Source organism: Zootoca vivipara, chromosome 15 (assembly GCF_965207765.1).
Source record: "Zootoca vivipara chromosome 15, rZooViv2.hap1.1, whole genome shotgun sequence".
Taxonomy (NCBI): domain Eukaryota; kingdom Metazoa; phylum Chordata; class Lepidosauria; order Squamata; family Lacertidae; genus Zootoca; species Zootoca vivipara.
In genome coordinates this window covers 16,005,003-16,020,455 of record NC_142598.1, presented here as the reverse complement: position 1 = coordinate 16,020,455, position 15,453 = coordinate 16,005,003, and the positions used below count along the sequence as shown (strand labels likewise).

Below are 15,453 nucleotides of genomic sequence, written 5' to 3'. Positions count from 1 at the left end.
GGACAGAAGGCTGCTAATGGAAAGCGGCAAGATTGAAATGAGCAAAATAAAAGGTGCACGTTTGTGGCATTTTGTTCACTCTTCTGTTCTCTGTTTCTCCCCTCCCCTTTGCTCTTCTCCACAGTCACCTGAAAAAAGAAAGCGACAAGCCCCTCTAAGCAGATCCCATTCCCCATGGCAACATCGTTGACCCTCCTGCTGCTGCTGCTGCTTCTGAGAGAGAGAGGAAGAGAGGAAGATTTGCCAACCAAACCCTGGAAGCTGCACAGTGACGCAACTTCTAATGTCATTTAATGGGAGAGGGACGAAAGCAGGCCGACCCCTGGCGGGAGGGGGGGGCGTGGCAAAAGGGGAAGGACAAGTGGGGCGCCAAACACCAGGCAAGGATTTCGAACCCGTGGCTAAATGTGCCCTTGTATCCTGTAAGCAAAGGTATATAAACCATCGTGCATCTATTTTTATGCCCTCCCCACCCCACCCCCTGCAATCCTCGGGCAAATTGTGGGCCAATCAGCAGGAACTTCGAAAGGCATGGCGGGGCTCTTCAAAAGCCCCCTTCCTCCATGCCTCGACGCAGGAGAGAGTCCAGAAGACTCGCGGGACGTTTCCAAAAGGCATGGCCACGTTCTGGCTCAGCCCCCCGAGAGGCAGGGGCCGAGCCGAGAGGTGCATCGCGCCACAGGACTGTTCCAAGAGGGCAGCTGGCTTTTTTCTTCGTATCCATGCCTAGAGGGAAGGAGCATTGGCAAGCTGCGGGACTGTTTGAAGGATGGCAACTGCCCTTTTCCCCTCCCATCTCATGGGGGTGAGGAGGGCGGAGATGGATGCAGCCGAGTGACGAAAAAAGCACGTTTGGGACTTTCCACGATGGCAGCTGCCCCTTTCCCCCTCCCCCCCTTCCAGTTGATGTACTTTTAACTCATGCACATTCTGTTAGACGTGGCGGTTTTGCGTAGCAATTTGTGGTTCCTTGATCTCCCCGTGTGTGTGTCTAATCTCACGGTTGTATATCTTGATCTGTCCTCATATATATTTACATAAGAACATTAAAAGATGCCCAACTATGGGAGGAGAATCTCCCTACACACCCAATTCCCCACACACACATTCTAATAATTTTTATATCAAGGGCGCTCTTAAAAGGGGGGGTGGGGGGGTGGGGAGGCGGAGAGAATGAAACTAGCAAAGCAACAACAACAACAACAAAAGAAGAAGAAGAAGCGTCCTGGAAACTGTTCGGCTTTGTTCGTTTTCTGCACACCCTGTGGGGGCTATTATTGCCAAGAGGATAAGATTTTTGAAACCTCATCCCCTGCTATTTTGTTGCAAAGTGTGGAAGTGGAACAGGACACTGCCGGAAACAGGATCCGTTGCTCTGGATTAGAGTGGGCTGGTGTTGTTATTCTGAAGCTCTCCTTTCTCCAGAGCTCTGCAGTTCGGTGTCTCCTGATGATGTGTGCTTCGGGCAAGTGGCTGGATAAACCCAGTTCCTCCTTGCAAACTACCACCACGGAACCTTTAGTTATGTTTTCATACTGCTCTTCCAGTAGCAAGCAGAATGTTGGTTTGTGCTTGCCTTAGTGGAATCGCCAGCTTCAGGTTTGGGAGGTTTAGGCAGGGGATGTTTTCCCCGCTGCTCTCGCTTCACTTTACATCCCTGGTGATAGCGATCAACTGTTAAAAAGACTGGGTTCACCAGGCATACCTTCTGTGCAGTGGAGGAATGCACCGGTGCATATATTCGTGTAAGATAACCTGATGGACCCACAGGCGCAATTCATTTCTATTCTTTTTCTGGGGCTGAAATACATAAACCGTTCTCACCCACAGCACCCTTACTTGCACAAAGATTTATGCACATGGAAGGGTGGAGTACACACTGCCCACTTTCAACTTTAATACGGAAAAACCTGCCAGTTAAAAAACTTCTGAGTAATATTCAGCTAACTTACTTACAGCTCATCCACACTTTGCTTGGCCGTATTTTGATCGGATTGTGCACCAATTAATTCCCGTGGGTCCAAGAGTTTCCTTTACTTTCCCTCTCTCTCTCTCTCTCTCTCTCTCTCTCTCTCTCTCTCTCTCTCTCTCTCTCTCATATATTTTCCAAACTCCACATAACATCTTATCTTATACAACATTTTTTGGACTCCCATCAACTACGTCTAGGGATTTTCGATCTTCTCACTTAGTACTGCATTTCATTTTTCACTATTACTTTGACTTCCATAACTACTAGTCCTTTTCATAAGTTATATCTGCAATATTTCATATAGTCCTTACAAAACTTCTTGCAGTCCTACTAGTGTATTCAATTGTTTACAATTGATTTTCAAATAGTTCATATATTTACTCCAATCTTCTAGGAACCTCTGATCCTGCCAGTTTCGAATTGTTCCTGTCATTTTGTCTAATTCTGCATAGTCTATTAATTTCATCGGCCATTCTTCTTTCGTTGGTAATTTTTCTTGTTTCCATTTCTGTGCCAGTAATACTCTTGTTGCCTTGATTGCGTATACTCAAGAGTTTCCTTTACTATTCCACGGCTCTGCCTTGCTCAAATCCGATCTTGCCCACTGAATTGAAGCAAGACCTCTCTTTGGATTGTCCACGCATCTGATAAGATCTGATTCAGTGAGTGAAATCAGATTTTTGCAAGGCACTGGCATATAGAGCATCGAGAATAGATATCAGGGAAATTCATCGGTACACAATACAATAAAAATGCGGGTTTTGCAAAAGTGTGAGTGAGCCCTTAGAGCAGATCCATTGAATTAATTAACATGATAAAAAGTTAAGTGCATTCATTTCAGTGGATCTTGTCTGACTAAAAGATGCATTTGACCAAAACTCATCTCTTCCTTGCTTAAATAGGCAGCTCATAGCTGTGTGACGACGCATAAAAAGAAAGTTAACAAAGCTTATCAAATACCAAATCAACAAGTGTCTTAATTTTAGCCGCCTTGGAACTTGGCCCTCCTGTTACTCCCCTCCCACCCCCCACGATTGACCCTTGGTGGGCAGCAAGAATGGGATGTTTCAGCAGCAGCACTCTTCATAGCGAGCAGATGTTCATTGGGGATGTGTGTGGGCACACGGCACAGACAAATACATTAGGTACGCCAGCAACAGCCGAAATAACTAGCTGCCTGCTGGCATTCACCCCGAAAAGTGGACCAAACAACTTTCAATGTGGTTTGTTTGGGGGCACATCTGAGTTAAGAACAAGAGGCTGTCCCAAGAGCCAGGCCTGCATCCAAAGGCCTCATCCACACTTCCACTTGTTCCACATCTTCTGCATGTCTCTCTGCTTTCTAGGCACGGGTTGGAGAGGCTTTTCAACCCACTGCTCACCACTGAATTGGAACAAACATCAGTTCACAGAAAACCCGATCAGTGTCTGGAACGATTCAGCCATAAATGGTTGGTTTTCCCGGGGAAAAATGAAAAGGCTCTTGGACAAGTAGAGGGTGCTTTCACAGCCTTACAAGACGACCTGCTTCCTTTTCGTACACTAAAAGCCACAGAATTGTAAAGTTGGAAGGGGCCAGAAGGATCATCTAGACTGACCCGCTGCAATGAAGGATTCCCCCCTAAGTGGGACTTGAACCCATGACCCTGAAATTAAGAGCCTCATGCTCTACCAACTGAGCTATCCCAGGAACTTCAATCTAATTGGTGGGAGGTTATGTAGGTACCGTGCTGTGATGGATGCTAGCACGATAGCTTTTGCATTTATGGTTGTTTCGGAGCAACCGTTCAAAAACCTCCACTGAAACCCTAAAGATTTAGCTATTCCTTTTTTTCCCGTGGCACTCCACTATGAAGAAGCCCTGTGGCTTTAAGAACCATCTCTCTTCCGCTTTGAAATTCCGAACCTATATTTTAGCTTCTCCTCCCCTGGGATCCGTCAACTGGCAGGGGCGTAGACCTTAAGTCACTGTGTCCGGTGGAAGCCATTACTTTTAGCATATGAGCTCTACGGTGCCCAACGCTTTATTTTCAAAGGTAAATCTAAATCCCGCAGAAAACAGGGTTGCTTTTTCCACCGCTGTTGACGCTTTGCGTTGCGCTGCAAGCAGGGAGGAACAATACGCGCGAGGATTACTGGTCACCGTCGCCTAAACCGTATTCTGTGCTCGGCGGACAAACGTCAAGCGATTTCTTTTTGTTGCTCCTAGTGATTCCTGCTCTTTTTGGATTTGTCCAGCAGGCTTTCTGCTGCAGCTGCGGAGACCCACCCTAAATCTGATCAAACTGCAGATTACAAGACCCGTTATGTGTTCTTTCGTTGCATTTCATTTCCTTCGTGTCCATATTCTAGGAAGAGAGGCGGGATTAAGCTTTCAAACAGTGCCCCTGCGTGGGTTCCCCCATATTTTCACGCGTGGGTACAATTCCTGTCCTCGTGAGCAAATCCAAAGAACCTCGGAGCATGCATTGTTTTTAGAGCAAATGCACTAGGGGCGCTATAGTCACCAGATTTAACTTATTTTCAAGCCCAGTGGGCGGGAAGCATCTCTTTAGCATCTCTTCCTGTTTGAGTTAATGAGGACTAGAAGGGCTTGATTTTGCCCGGATCATGTCCCTTCGTGTTGTTGTTGTTTAGTCGTTTAGTCGTGTCCGACTCTTCGTGACCCCATGGACCATAGCACGCCAGGCACTCCTGTCTTGCACTGCCTCCCGCAGTTTGGTCAAACTCATGTTCGTAGCTTCGAGAACACTGTCCAACCATCTTGTCCTCTGTCGTCCCCTTCTCCTAGTGCCTTCAATCTTTCCCAACATCAGGGTCTTTTCCAAGGATTCTTCTCTTCTCATGAGGTGGCCAAAGTATTGGAGCCTCAGCTTCACGATCTGTCCTTCCAGGGAGCACTCAGGGCTGATTTCCTCAAGAATGGATAGGTTTGATCTTCTAGCAGTCCATGGGACTCTCAAGAGTCTCCTCCAGCACCATAATTCAAAAGCATCAATTCTTCGGCGATCAGCCTTCTTTATGGTCCAGCTCTCACTTCCATACATCATGTTATGAAAAATGTACCCCAAAATGCGTTGCCTTTTAAGAAGGACAGACGCGGGTCGGAAGCTCCAAAATTTGCACTAAGTTCAGCTCCGCCGGGAAAATGACAGAGACCACACGATGCTGTCAGGAAAAACAAACTGATCCCTTTATTGCAGAATGCAAAGCTACAGCTGTAGGGTCCCTGCCTCTGGAAAGAATGAAGGAACCCCGGGAAATGGTGAAGTCCCCCTATATACCCTCCTGTTCATGCATGGAAATCTCTGGACTAGGAGGGAGGGGGAGACAAGGGCGACGGGTGGGAGATCGGATTAGCTGGGTGCGGAGATGACTTTTCCTTTCAGATGGAGAGATGTCAATCTCTCTTCTCCTGTCGTTGATGGTGCTCCCTATTGTTTGGCAGGAAGGGCAATCAGTCGAGATGGGTGCAGAGGTGGGGCAGTTCCTGGCGATTTCCATGGGGTGGAAGTCCGCCCGGCAGTGTTTTCCTCCAGGCCATGGAAGGGTGGGCTACGTTGAGGATGGCAATTTATTTGAATAAAGTTGTTCCAGCTAATCCCTCTATTGTCCGTGTGTCCTTGAATGGGTATAGGGTGGTAGTAGGGCAAGGTTCAGGTGGGTTGGGATCATACAGGGTTCATACAGAAAATATACCTGGAAAACATACCTAATGCAGGGATTTCTAATTAAAAGGTAGCAGTCCTGACATATACAGTTCTAAGATATAAAACAGCAATTCTAATACAGAGGCAGCGGATAGAGATTTCATGGTAAGAGAACATATAATAGGCTGTATTATTAACTTGAGTAGAAAAGTTTAACTTTGGATTTGGGCGGTTTCCCCCCCCTTCTTCTGGAAACATTGTTTTGTTCTGGGCGGAGGGGAGGTGGAGAGGGGAAATGTGTGAGTTTATGCTAACTGTTGTGCATATGCAGATCCTTAAGCCTTCCTTCAGGCAGGGTCTCGTCCTAGCTGGAGGGGTGGGGAGACAGGGAAGATGGCATTGAACAGGATTCTGGGTATTGCAGCTGTCAAATTCTGTCACCCCTCTCTGTTCATTAATAATGGTGTCCTGCAAACCCCCCCCCCAATATGATTTTATAACAATCACTACTGGGAAAACCATAGCTTTAACTATACGGACCTTTGTCGGCAAGGTGATGTCTCTGCTTTTTAAGATGCTGTCTAGGACAAACCTAGACAGCATGTCCCTTCGTATTGGCAGTAAAACCAAGAGCTGCATTTATCTGTCTCCTATAAATGAGATCAGACTGGAACTGGACTGGATTTTCAATTGTTGGGGCGGATGGGGGGGGGCACTTTTCAATCCTAATCAGTAAGTCGGCCTCTTGCTTTGAATTTCACTGCCTGGGGCTCTAACAGATCTGTGGGTCATGCAGTGCAAGAACCCCGTGACAATCCACAACCTGAATGCAGCCAAAATGACACGCTCTATATCAGGCATAGGCAGACTCGGCCTTCCAGATGTTTTGGGACTACAATTCCCATCATCCCTGACTACTGGTCCTGTTAGCCAGGGATGATGGGCGTTGTAGTCCCAAAACATCTGGAGTTTGCCTATGCCTGCTGTACATCCTGAGGAGGAGGAAGACGAAGGAGCCAAAAAGCAGGGCAGCAGACCATCAAACAAACCCTGCAGGATCAGGCCACAGCAGCACCTTGTTGCGCAACCCATTGACTGCGCGACTGACTGTATTTCTCTGCTGCTTTTCATTCAAATGACTTGCTGCATTGCAGGGGGTTGGACTAGATGACCCTTGGGATCCCTTCCTAACTCTACAATTCTATGAATCCCAAAGCGGCTTACAAGCAATAAACAACAGCAACATAATAGAGCGAAACAGAACAGCGCAAGTAAGGCATAAATCATACAAAATAATATGAGCAAAGCAGCAACTACAAAAAAAAAAATCCTATACGTCACTATTACAGCAAAAAAAAAAAAGCCATATTGCAGGATCAACAAATCAATACGGCATTTATAATCTCTGATGCAATGAAACAGCAGCTAAAGAGAACAAGCAAAGCGCTGCTTTCCCACCCGCAAACAATCTGGAGATATACTGCCCCTGCACGGGGAGGTTCTCTTTAGCTTTAAAGTGACGTCGCCGCCGGGGGTGGAGCGAGAGCGGGGCGTTTCCAATCCGGTTTGCAGCACGGAAGTGGGAAGGCGGGTCCGGGGAGGGATGTTTTGGAAGGCAGCTGTTGTGTCTTCCTGGCGGGTGCGAATGAGGAAGACGCGCGTCTGCTCCTCCCGCGTGCAGCAGCTCGGCCCTCCCGGCGCCTGACAAGTGCGGGCAGCGAGGAGCAGAGGGAGCCCGGGCGCCGCCTGGTCCGCCGCCGCCGCCACCGCCGCTTGCTCCGATCTCCTGGGTCTCCTCTTCGCTGCCAGCGCCTCTCCTCCCTTCGGCCGCCCCATGTCGAGCCTGCAGCGCCCCGTGGCCTCTTCGGCCCAGGCCCAGCCAGTCTCCCTAACAGCGGAGCAAGCCAAAGGTGAGAGAAGGAACCGCATCGGGGACTTTCGCCCGCTCAGGGAAATCCACTTCCCTTGTAGTTTTAGATCAAAAAAATACCCCACCGGGAGAGAAGCTAAGGTTGCCATCTCTTTCCGGAGTGATGGAGCCGGGATGATGAGCATTACAGGGGGTTGGACTAGATGACCCTGGTGGCCCCTTCCAACCCTGGGATTCTGAGACTTGCTGTTTCGAACATTTGCTCATTTCTGGAAACAGGTGCCGGCGCCCAAGCCGCTTTCTCCGAACCTTGATCTCCGATGCTGCTGTGTTGCATCAGTGGGAAGGGCAAGAAATGCTCTCTGCACATGATCAGAGGCACTTCCACCAGTGGCTTTTGCTACAGTCATAGGAACCAACTCTTAGGGGCCAAGGGGTCTTCAGCTCCACCACAAATAAAATATTTGGGTGGGGGGCAAAGTTGATGGGCATTGGCATTCAAATGGTGTGTGTGACATGTGATGGATTATGTGGGGGGGGGACTTACCCCCCTATTTTATTCAAGTTGGCACCCCTCATTCCAATTGCTGAGCTTAAGTCAGGGGTGAGCAATGTGAAAAGAACACAGAAATGTATCTGGTGAAGAAGATGGATAGGCAGAGACAAAATAGGTGATTCTCAATTTATGCAAAGATACCTCTTCTCCAGGGGAAAGCATATAATCACAAAATGGAAATAGTTTATTAATAATAATAATAATAATAATAATAATTTATTATTTGTACCCTGCCCATCTGGCTGAGTCCAGCCACTATAGGCGGCTCCCAATCAAATATTAAAACAATACAAAACAAAAATGATATAATTGCATAGCACTCTGTGGGGAAGTGTGGCCCTAAGCTTGGCTGAGGGAAAGTAGGAATCATCTTGATCAGGCATCCCCAAACTGCAGCCCTCCAGATGTTTTGGCCTACAACTCCCATGGTCCCTAGCTAAGAGGACCAGTGGTCAGGGATTGTGGGAATTGTAGTCCAAAACATCTGGAGGGCCGAAGTTTGGGGATGCCTGATCTTGATGAAAGAAAAATATTGGTGGTTGAGTTTGTTTGTTTGTTTGTTTGTTTCCTGCAGAGCTGGACCAATATTACCATTGATCTTGAGGCTCTTTAATAAAGTTAGCTTACAACAACAACAACATATACATATACATATACTGTACACTGCTTTAGAATTTTCAAACCAGTAAAAGCATCACAATAATGGCCCTTCCTAGGCAGATGTGATGTTTTTAGTAGTGGAAGCTTCCTGAAAATAATTTCAAAATCTCCTGAAAAAAGGCACAACTTCTGCCGTGTATTTATTAAAATATATCAAGGGGCAGGGCCAGTCAGGGACCAGATTAAATTCCTTTGTGGAACACATTTGTAGACTGCAAATTGGCTATCTCTGCTGCACAGAAGCAGAGCTTTTCAGACGTGGAAACTTTGTTCTATGGAAACTTATTAGGGGTGTTTTAATGAGAGGATCACAGGTGAGCTTTCCTGAAGGACGGTATGTGCACCACCGCTCGGCAGTGTGCATTTACACATACAGATGTGTAGATAACGCCTGTGGATATGTGTTATTCTAGACGTTTTCTCTTGGTGGACCCAGCATGAGCGCAAGAAAGCATTCCGCTTTTACTCAGGAGCAGTTGCTGCATTAGCAGAATCAAATGGTAAAGCTGTAAATTGCATTGTACCATCGTAGGCTCAAGCTGGGGAGGTTGACTGTTTGTGGTACTCCCCTCATGAACAAATAAATCTGTGTTCATGCAAAACTAGCATCTCTGGAGGAAGGATTCAGCTTGGCATTGTCCCTGATATGCTTTAATATGTATGTGTATATATTTATGTATGACCAGGGCCTGAGTGTGCGCTCTCAAAACACTCCCCGGAATCCTCTGCTACACACAGGGGTTCCATGGCTGATGTGCTTACAAGGAAAAGATTACCTGAAGGCCACACAATTGAAAGCCATTGCATGAAAGTGTAGTGTAAAACTGAATGTTGTGTTAACTGTGGTTTTCCAATGAGACAGAGGGGTTGGGTTTTGCCACGGTTCCTGTCAGTTCTCTCTTGAACTGGACTGTTTTGTTGCAGAGTGTCTTCTGTGATATAAGGGACGGTGGTGCTGGTTCCTCTTATTAATCTTCCTTATTCCAGGAACTTGGCATCGCCTTCACTGGAAACCTTTTCTCAGAGAGCCTCACTTCAAGGCTGTTGGTACTCATCCCAGGAAGTCTGAGACGAGGATGAGATTTGACCCTCGTGCCTAGTCATATTCAACAACAACAAATCCTTTATTAGGCATATCAAACCACACATTATCACATAAAATTTGTATACAAGTTATACAGAATACAAGCTCAGTTGAGCAAGGCTTATCCCAGTCAGTTCCTTAACTCCAGAGAGAGTATAAATATATATAAATACTACAACCCAACGCTGCCGCATCACCTACCAATTAAGGAGCACTAACTCTCTTTGTAATGGTCCAGCCTTTCTGCAAGGACAGCACTCAGAAATTCAGCTACAGCTGTAGTAATTTGATCATCCCTGTCCGATAGTAGGACCTGAACAGTTGGTAGCTTAGAAATCAGCCTATTGAGTTGCAAGGCCTCTAATAATTGTCTTCTGCCATGAATTCCGAATTCACAAGAAAAAAAAATATGCTCCAAAGTATCAGGTTCCTGTTTACTACATTTGTAGAGACGCTCTGATTCTGGGAGAGCCAAATATCTTCCTCTCACCATCATCGAGGGAAACATATTTAATCTGGCCGGCATAAACAGCCTACACATTTCATGGTTTTTTTCAAATTTGTCATGTATCCCTTTTGAAAATCTCTGCACAGAGGGAGATTTAAATGGAGAGGAGAACAGGTGCTGTGCTTTGCAACCTCAAGCGTTGAGAGTCATATTAGCAGGTGGAGGCATGTACCTGCCTCAGAGGTGCCAAATTCTGCCCAACATTGGGAGGGTCCGCTGCCCCAGCAAGGTCTGCTGCCCCAGCAGCAAGGCCCACCACGGCAAGGCCTGGCCCCTCAATATTAAAAAAGAAAAGGTACCCCTGACCATTAGGTCCAGTCGCGGACGACTCGGGGGTTGCGGCGCTCATCTCGCTCTGTAGGCCGAGGGAGCTGGCGTTTGTCCACAGACAGCTTCTGGGTCATGTGGCCAGCAGGACTAAGCCGCTTCTGGCGAACCAGAGCAGTGCACAGAAACGCCATTTACCTTCCTGCCGGAGTGGTACCTATTTATCTACTTGCACTTGACGTGCTTTCGAACTGCTAGGTGGGCAGGAGCAGGGACCGAGCAACGGGAGCTCAGTCCGTCACGGGGATTCGAACCGCCTACCTTCTGATCGGCAAGCCCTAGGCTCTGTAGTTTAACCCACAGCACCACCCGCGTCCCTTTCAATTACTGTATAGGAGGTCTAATTTGAGACAAACTCTCATCTCATAATCGGAGCAAAGAAGCTTTTCTGATATCTGATCTTTCATCTTTCATAGAATCATAGAATTGTAGAGTTTAAAAGGACCCTGGGGGTCATCTAGTCCAGCCCCCTGCAATGCAGGAATATGCAGCTGCCCCAAATGGGGATTGATTTGTCAAGCGTTGAAAATCCCTGTTCACAACAATGTGCCATGGAGAACTGTAGCCAATGCTTTCAAAGAGAGGCGTGGATACTGTTTCTGGTTTTATATCCAACAAAAAAATATTTTGAAACTATATTACACTAAAATGTTTAAATGTTGTTTTTGTGTGTGTCCTTGAATCTTCTCACCACACTCCGTCGCAGGGATTCGAACCGCCTACCTTCTGATTGGCAAGCCCTAGGCTCTGTGGTTTAGACCACAGCGCCACCTGGGTCCCTACAAAGAGAGTTAGTGCTCCTTAATTGGTAGGTGATGCGACAGCGATGGGTTGTAGAATTTATATATATTTATACGCCACCCGCGTCACAGATTAGCGTGGTGCAAACCTGTCCCAACAGACTTTGGGACTTGAAGACACCTCAGCCGTATAGAGTTGGCGCCTATGGCTTGCGTGTTCCACTTGCTGTGTGTATGGTTCGCAGGCTTGTGACTGCTTAGTGGCAACAGTCCTTCTGCTTTCCTCCTCAGTGGTTCTGGCTGAAGTGATCAAGGCATTTGGTTCGCCGGAAAATGCCCAGCGCATGGAGGAGGCGAGGGACAACGCCTGCAATGACATGGGGAAGATGCTCCAGTTCCTGCTGCCTGTGGCTACCCAAATCCAGCAGGATGTGATCAAAGCCTATGGGTTCAGCAATGATGGGGAAGGTGAGTTCAAAGTGCTGAAGTGGAGGGGAAGGGGCTAGATCAGGCATCCCCAAACTTGTTGACCCTCCAGATGTTTTGGGACTACAGTTCCCATCATCCCTGACCACTGGTCCTGTTAGCTAGGGATGATGGGAGTTGTAGTCCCAAAACATCTGGAGGGCCGAGTTTGGGGATGCCTGGGCTAGATTGACTCACGTTCCTTGTGGGGTGACACAAATACAAGCTGCGTCCCATCTGACCATGGACACAGCTGGAAGATTAAGCCTGGGAAAATGGATAAAGTTTTATTTGCTTAAAGGGAACTTCATAACATAGACTCCCCAGATGTTTGTGAGGATTGTGAAGTTTGAATGGAATGCTGGGGTTAAAGAAGATTATAGAATTACCCCTTTTAATTATAGCGTTGTGAATGCATAAAGGCAAGATTAACAAGTTGCATTGGAGGAAATGCGATTTAAAAATTGTGATTTATGGTTTATATGGATAGTTGAAGGAAGAATAACTCTATTTGAATCACTGGGGAAATGTTATAGTTAAACAAAAGTTTAAGCAGGAATCGAAACCTGCCGAGCAGGTGGAAACTGAGAAAAGATGGGAAATTAATAGAAATTAGGAAAAAAGTATGTTATTGTGAGAGCAGCAAAGGAGGGAGAGAAAAGAATCATCTGGAAAGGGGTGGGAAGTCAACTTTTAAATTTGTTTCAAATTTTAATTAATCTGTTAACATTTTTGAAAATCAATTAAAAAAATTAATTTGCAAAAAAGGAAGGTGCCCCATTGATTGCTCAGCTCAGGCAAAATAGGTTTCCTTGCTTGTCATGCAGTGTTGGGGAGCATTGTAGTAAAAGCAATAAGAAGTTATTCTGGTAGATAAATTGGATTTCATTTTATCCTCATTTTTTCCCTAGGAGTCTTAAAGTTTGCCCGATTGATAAAATCTTACGAGTCTCAGGATCCCGAGATTGCAAGCATGTCTGGGAAGCTAAAATCCATGTTCCTGCCTCCAATGACACTGCCTCCCCATGGGACTGGGGCTGGGGGGGTTGCAGCGTCTTGAAGCTGGCAACTTCTGCTGCCTTTGCCTGTCTAAATTATGCTGCTGCCCTTGCGGCACTGTTAACTTGATTCTTGGATAACGTCTTCTTTCCGTTGCCATGAGAGATGTTTTCGACTTCTGTGAGCAGCCCTTGTTTTGCATCATATATTATATAATTTTTGTTCTCGTGAATAAATTTTGCTTGTTTGTAAATTATCTCCCTGCATATTTCTGACAGAGTCCTGCCCCACGGTGGGAGAAGAGGTTTCCTGTTTTCTTGACACACACACACACACACACACAACCTGGAATCCTCATAAAATCTGTCGGCTCTGTCCTGAGAAGTAAGGAGAATAAGCACACTGGTATCTAGGCTCACTTATTGGGCTATCGTAATGGTTAAAACGATTTCCCACAGTGTGGATAACTAAAATTTGGTACACACATAGCCTGAGACACTTGGATTGCTGTAGAAGTCCAAAGGGGAGGATATTAGTTCATCTCCTGAAATTGAGGATACAAAATGTAGTTCTGCAAAGCTTGCTGCAGAACTGATTACCAGGCCAAAAAGGGGGAGGGGAATAAATATTTGTTTGTGTCTCCCTAGAAATAATTTTACCTCATGAATAATTTTATTTTGGGAGTTCTCCTACCAAAGCAATAGTTCGAGGGGATCCCGCGCCCCGCCCCCCCCCCTCGCCACAGGAGATCAGATTACTCTGCAATACTTTTTACCAATAGCTGCAAATCTAAAGATTTGGGATGGCCAAAACTAAAGAGGGTAAGGACTACAAACTCATTGGTTTCCTGCTGATGGTGGCAAGAATGATTGTTTGAATTATTCCAGGCAGAGGGCCTTCTCGGTAGTGGCGCCCGCCCTGTGGAACACCCTCCCACCAGATGTCAAAGAGAAAAACAACTACCAGACTTTTAGAAGACATCTGAAGGCAGCCCCGTTTAGGGAAGCTTTTAATGTTTAATAGATTATTGTATTTTAATATTCTGTTGGAAGCCACCCAGAGTGGCTGGGGAAACTCAGACAGATGGGCGGGGTATAAAGAATATATTATTATTATTATTATTATTATTATTATTATTATTATTATTATTCCTTTCTGGCAGCATTTTGAGGGAACCACTGTTGGGGCTTGGTATTCTAAAGTTTGGGTTTTGGTTTGGCTCAAAAGCTCCACCTGCTCAGGAAATAAATAAAAAAGGACAAGTTTTATTCCATATGGGAAGACCTTATTATGTTTAAAATATGACAAGAAGAGTTCCAGAGGGCCGCAACATGGCATGCGCTTTTGTGGAACGGGTAGTGAATCAATGGGCAATGGAATGATGCTGTAGGAAAGAGCCTAAGTTTACGAGCAATAGTTTTTCTTTTATGTTTTGCATACAGATTTTCCTGTTTACTCATTTTGGTAAGATTTGTTTACAGTTCTGTAATTTTGAAAATGAAAAAAAACCCACTAATTTTAAAATAAATAAATTCACCGGACATTAGAGGGCAGCATCCCAAACAAAACAGGGCTGGATTGTGGGAGTTGCCTGTCTCTCTCACACACATAAATCACCCTTGGTGGGAGAAGACAGGCGGCAGAGGTTGCCATAGCAGTCAGAAGTATCAGTGCTTCCAGAATGAATATTGAATAGACACACAAGCATATAGGGAGGGATAACAATGATTCAAGAACAAGGGAAAGCTGTTACGACACTTTCCTATGAGGCAGAACACTGAAACTTAAGGGTGCATGTAACCCAAGGCACCCTGATTATTAGAAATGTGTAGAAACAGGACAGTTGGCACAGGATATGAAATTTGCCTTGTATCCAAAGGCAGTTCTCCACCATGTCGATCCATGCAGTCGGGCAAATGCTGGGCCATGGGAGCTCCATTATCGCTTCACGCACTTGAATCAGCTTACGATAAGGGCAAATTTCCACTAGCAATCGGGAACATTTATCAATACTTTCAGATTGCAATCTGTATCTGATGATATGCCAGCTGCTTACAGATACGCATTTTACTCACTTCAGATAAGGTGTTGTTGTTGTTTTTAAAGATCTTGTATGAACTGGAAGGTAGTTGTTATGTACAAGAGCAACTTTTGTTTGGTGAGCATTTCTTCCAAGGCATGGCCATTACTTGTTATGCAAAAAATAAATCCCCAGAGACAGGACCTGCGCTACTCTGTAACTTCCAGAATGACCAGGGCAACAGGAGGAACAGACAAGTCACATTCTTGAAATATTTGCTATGGTCTGTACTGATCAATGCTATATAATGACATAAATCAGTGTTTGTAAGATATGAAGGAACTAGAAATATTGTCTCCATTCAAGGAGACCTGCTTTCTGAAGAGCAGAATCCTTTGTATGGGGGGAAATGCAGTACACTATAGGGAAATCAAATTCTCCATTACACAGACAGGGAACATGTAGGTGATTATGCACTTGGTAATTCTAACACAAAGGGTGCTAAAATGGCACCTTTTGTCATTGGTTGTTGCTTATGAGCGGCTCTGCACTTCACCTTGGAATAACTCCAAACAGGATTTAATGCTCACTGAGGTAATGAA

General features: G+C 45.7%; 2 protein-coding genes and 1 non-coding gene across 7 annotated transcripts in view; all 3 read left to right on the top strand.

Moving 5' to 3' along the window:
• Positions 1-1,092, top strand: part of ATN1 (atrophin 1) — a 30,326-nt gene extending 29,234 nt beyond the window's left edge. For all 5 annotated transcript variants that reach the window (XM_088658781.1, XM_060268680.2, XM_060268679.2 and 2 more), the window contains one exon: positions 125-1,092. In XM_088658781.1, the coding sequence (XP_088514907.1) occupies positions 125-158 (34 nt within the window). In that variant the 3' untranslated portion in view covers positions 159-1,092. The remainder of the gene's footprint in view (positions 1-124) is intronic.
• Positions 1,093-4,178: 3,086 nt separating this feature from the next.
• On the top strand, positions 4,179-4,241 carry LOC118075504 (U7 small nuclear RNA). Its single transcript, XR_004691381.2, has one exon. It is a non-coding gene; the product is annotated as a U7 small nuclear RNA (small nuclear RNA).
• A 2,995-nt stretch (positions 4,242-7,236) lies between these two features.
• On the top strand, positions 7,237-13,084 carry C15H12orf57 (chromosome 15 C12orf57 homolog). Its single transcript, XM_035140294.3, has 3 exons — positions 7,237-7,532; positions 11,659-11,835; positions 12,744-13,084. Exons 1-3 carry the CDS (start codon positions 7,457-7,459, stop codon positions 12,890-12,892), a joined length of 402 nt encoding a protein of 133 aa, XP_034996185.1. The 5' UTR covers positions 7,237-7,456; the 3' UTR covers positions 12,893-13,084.
• The last annotated feature ends 2,369 nt before the right edge of the window (positions 13,085-15,453 follow it).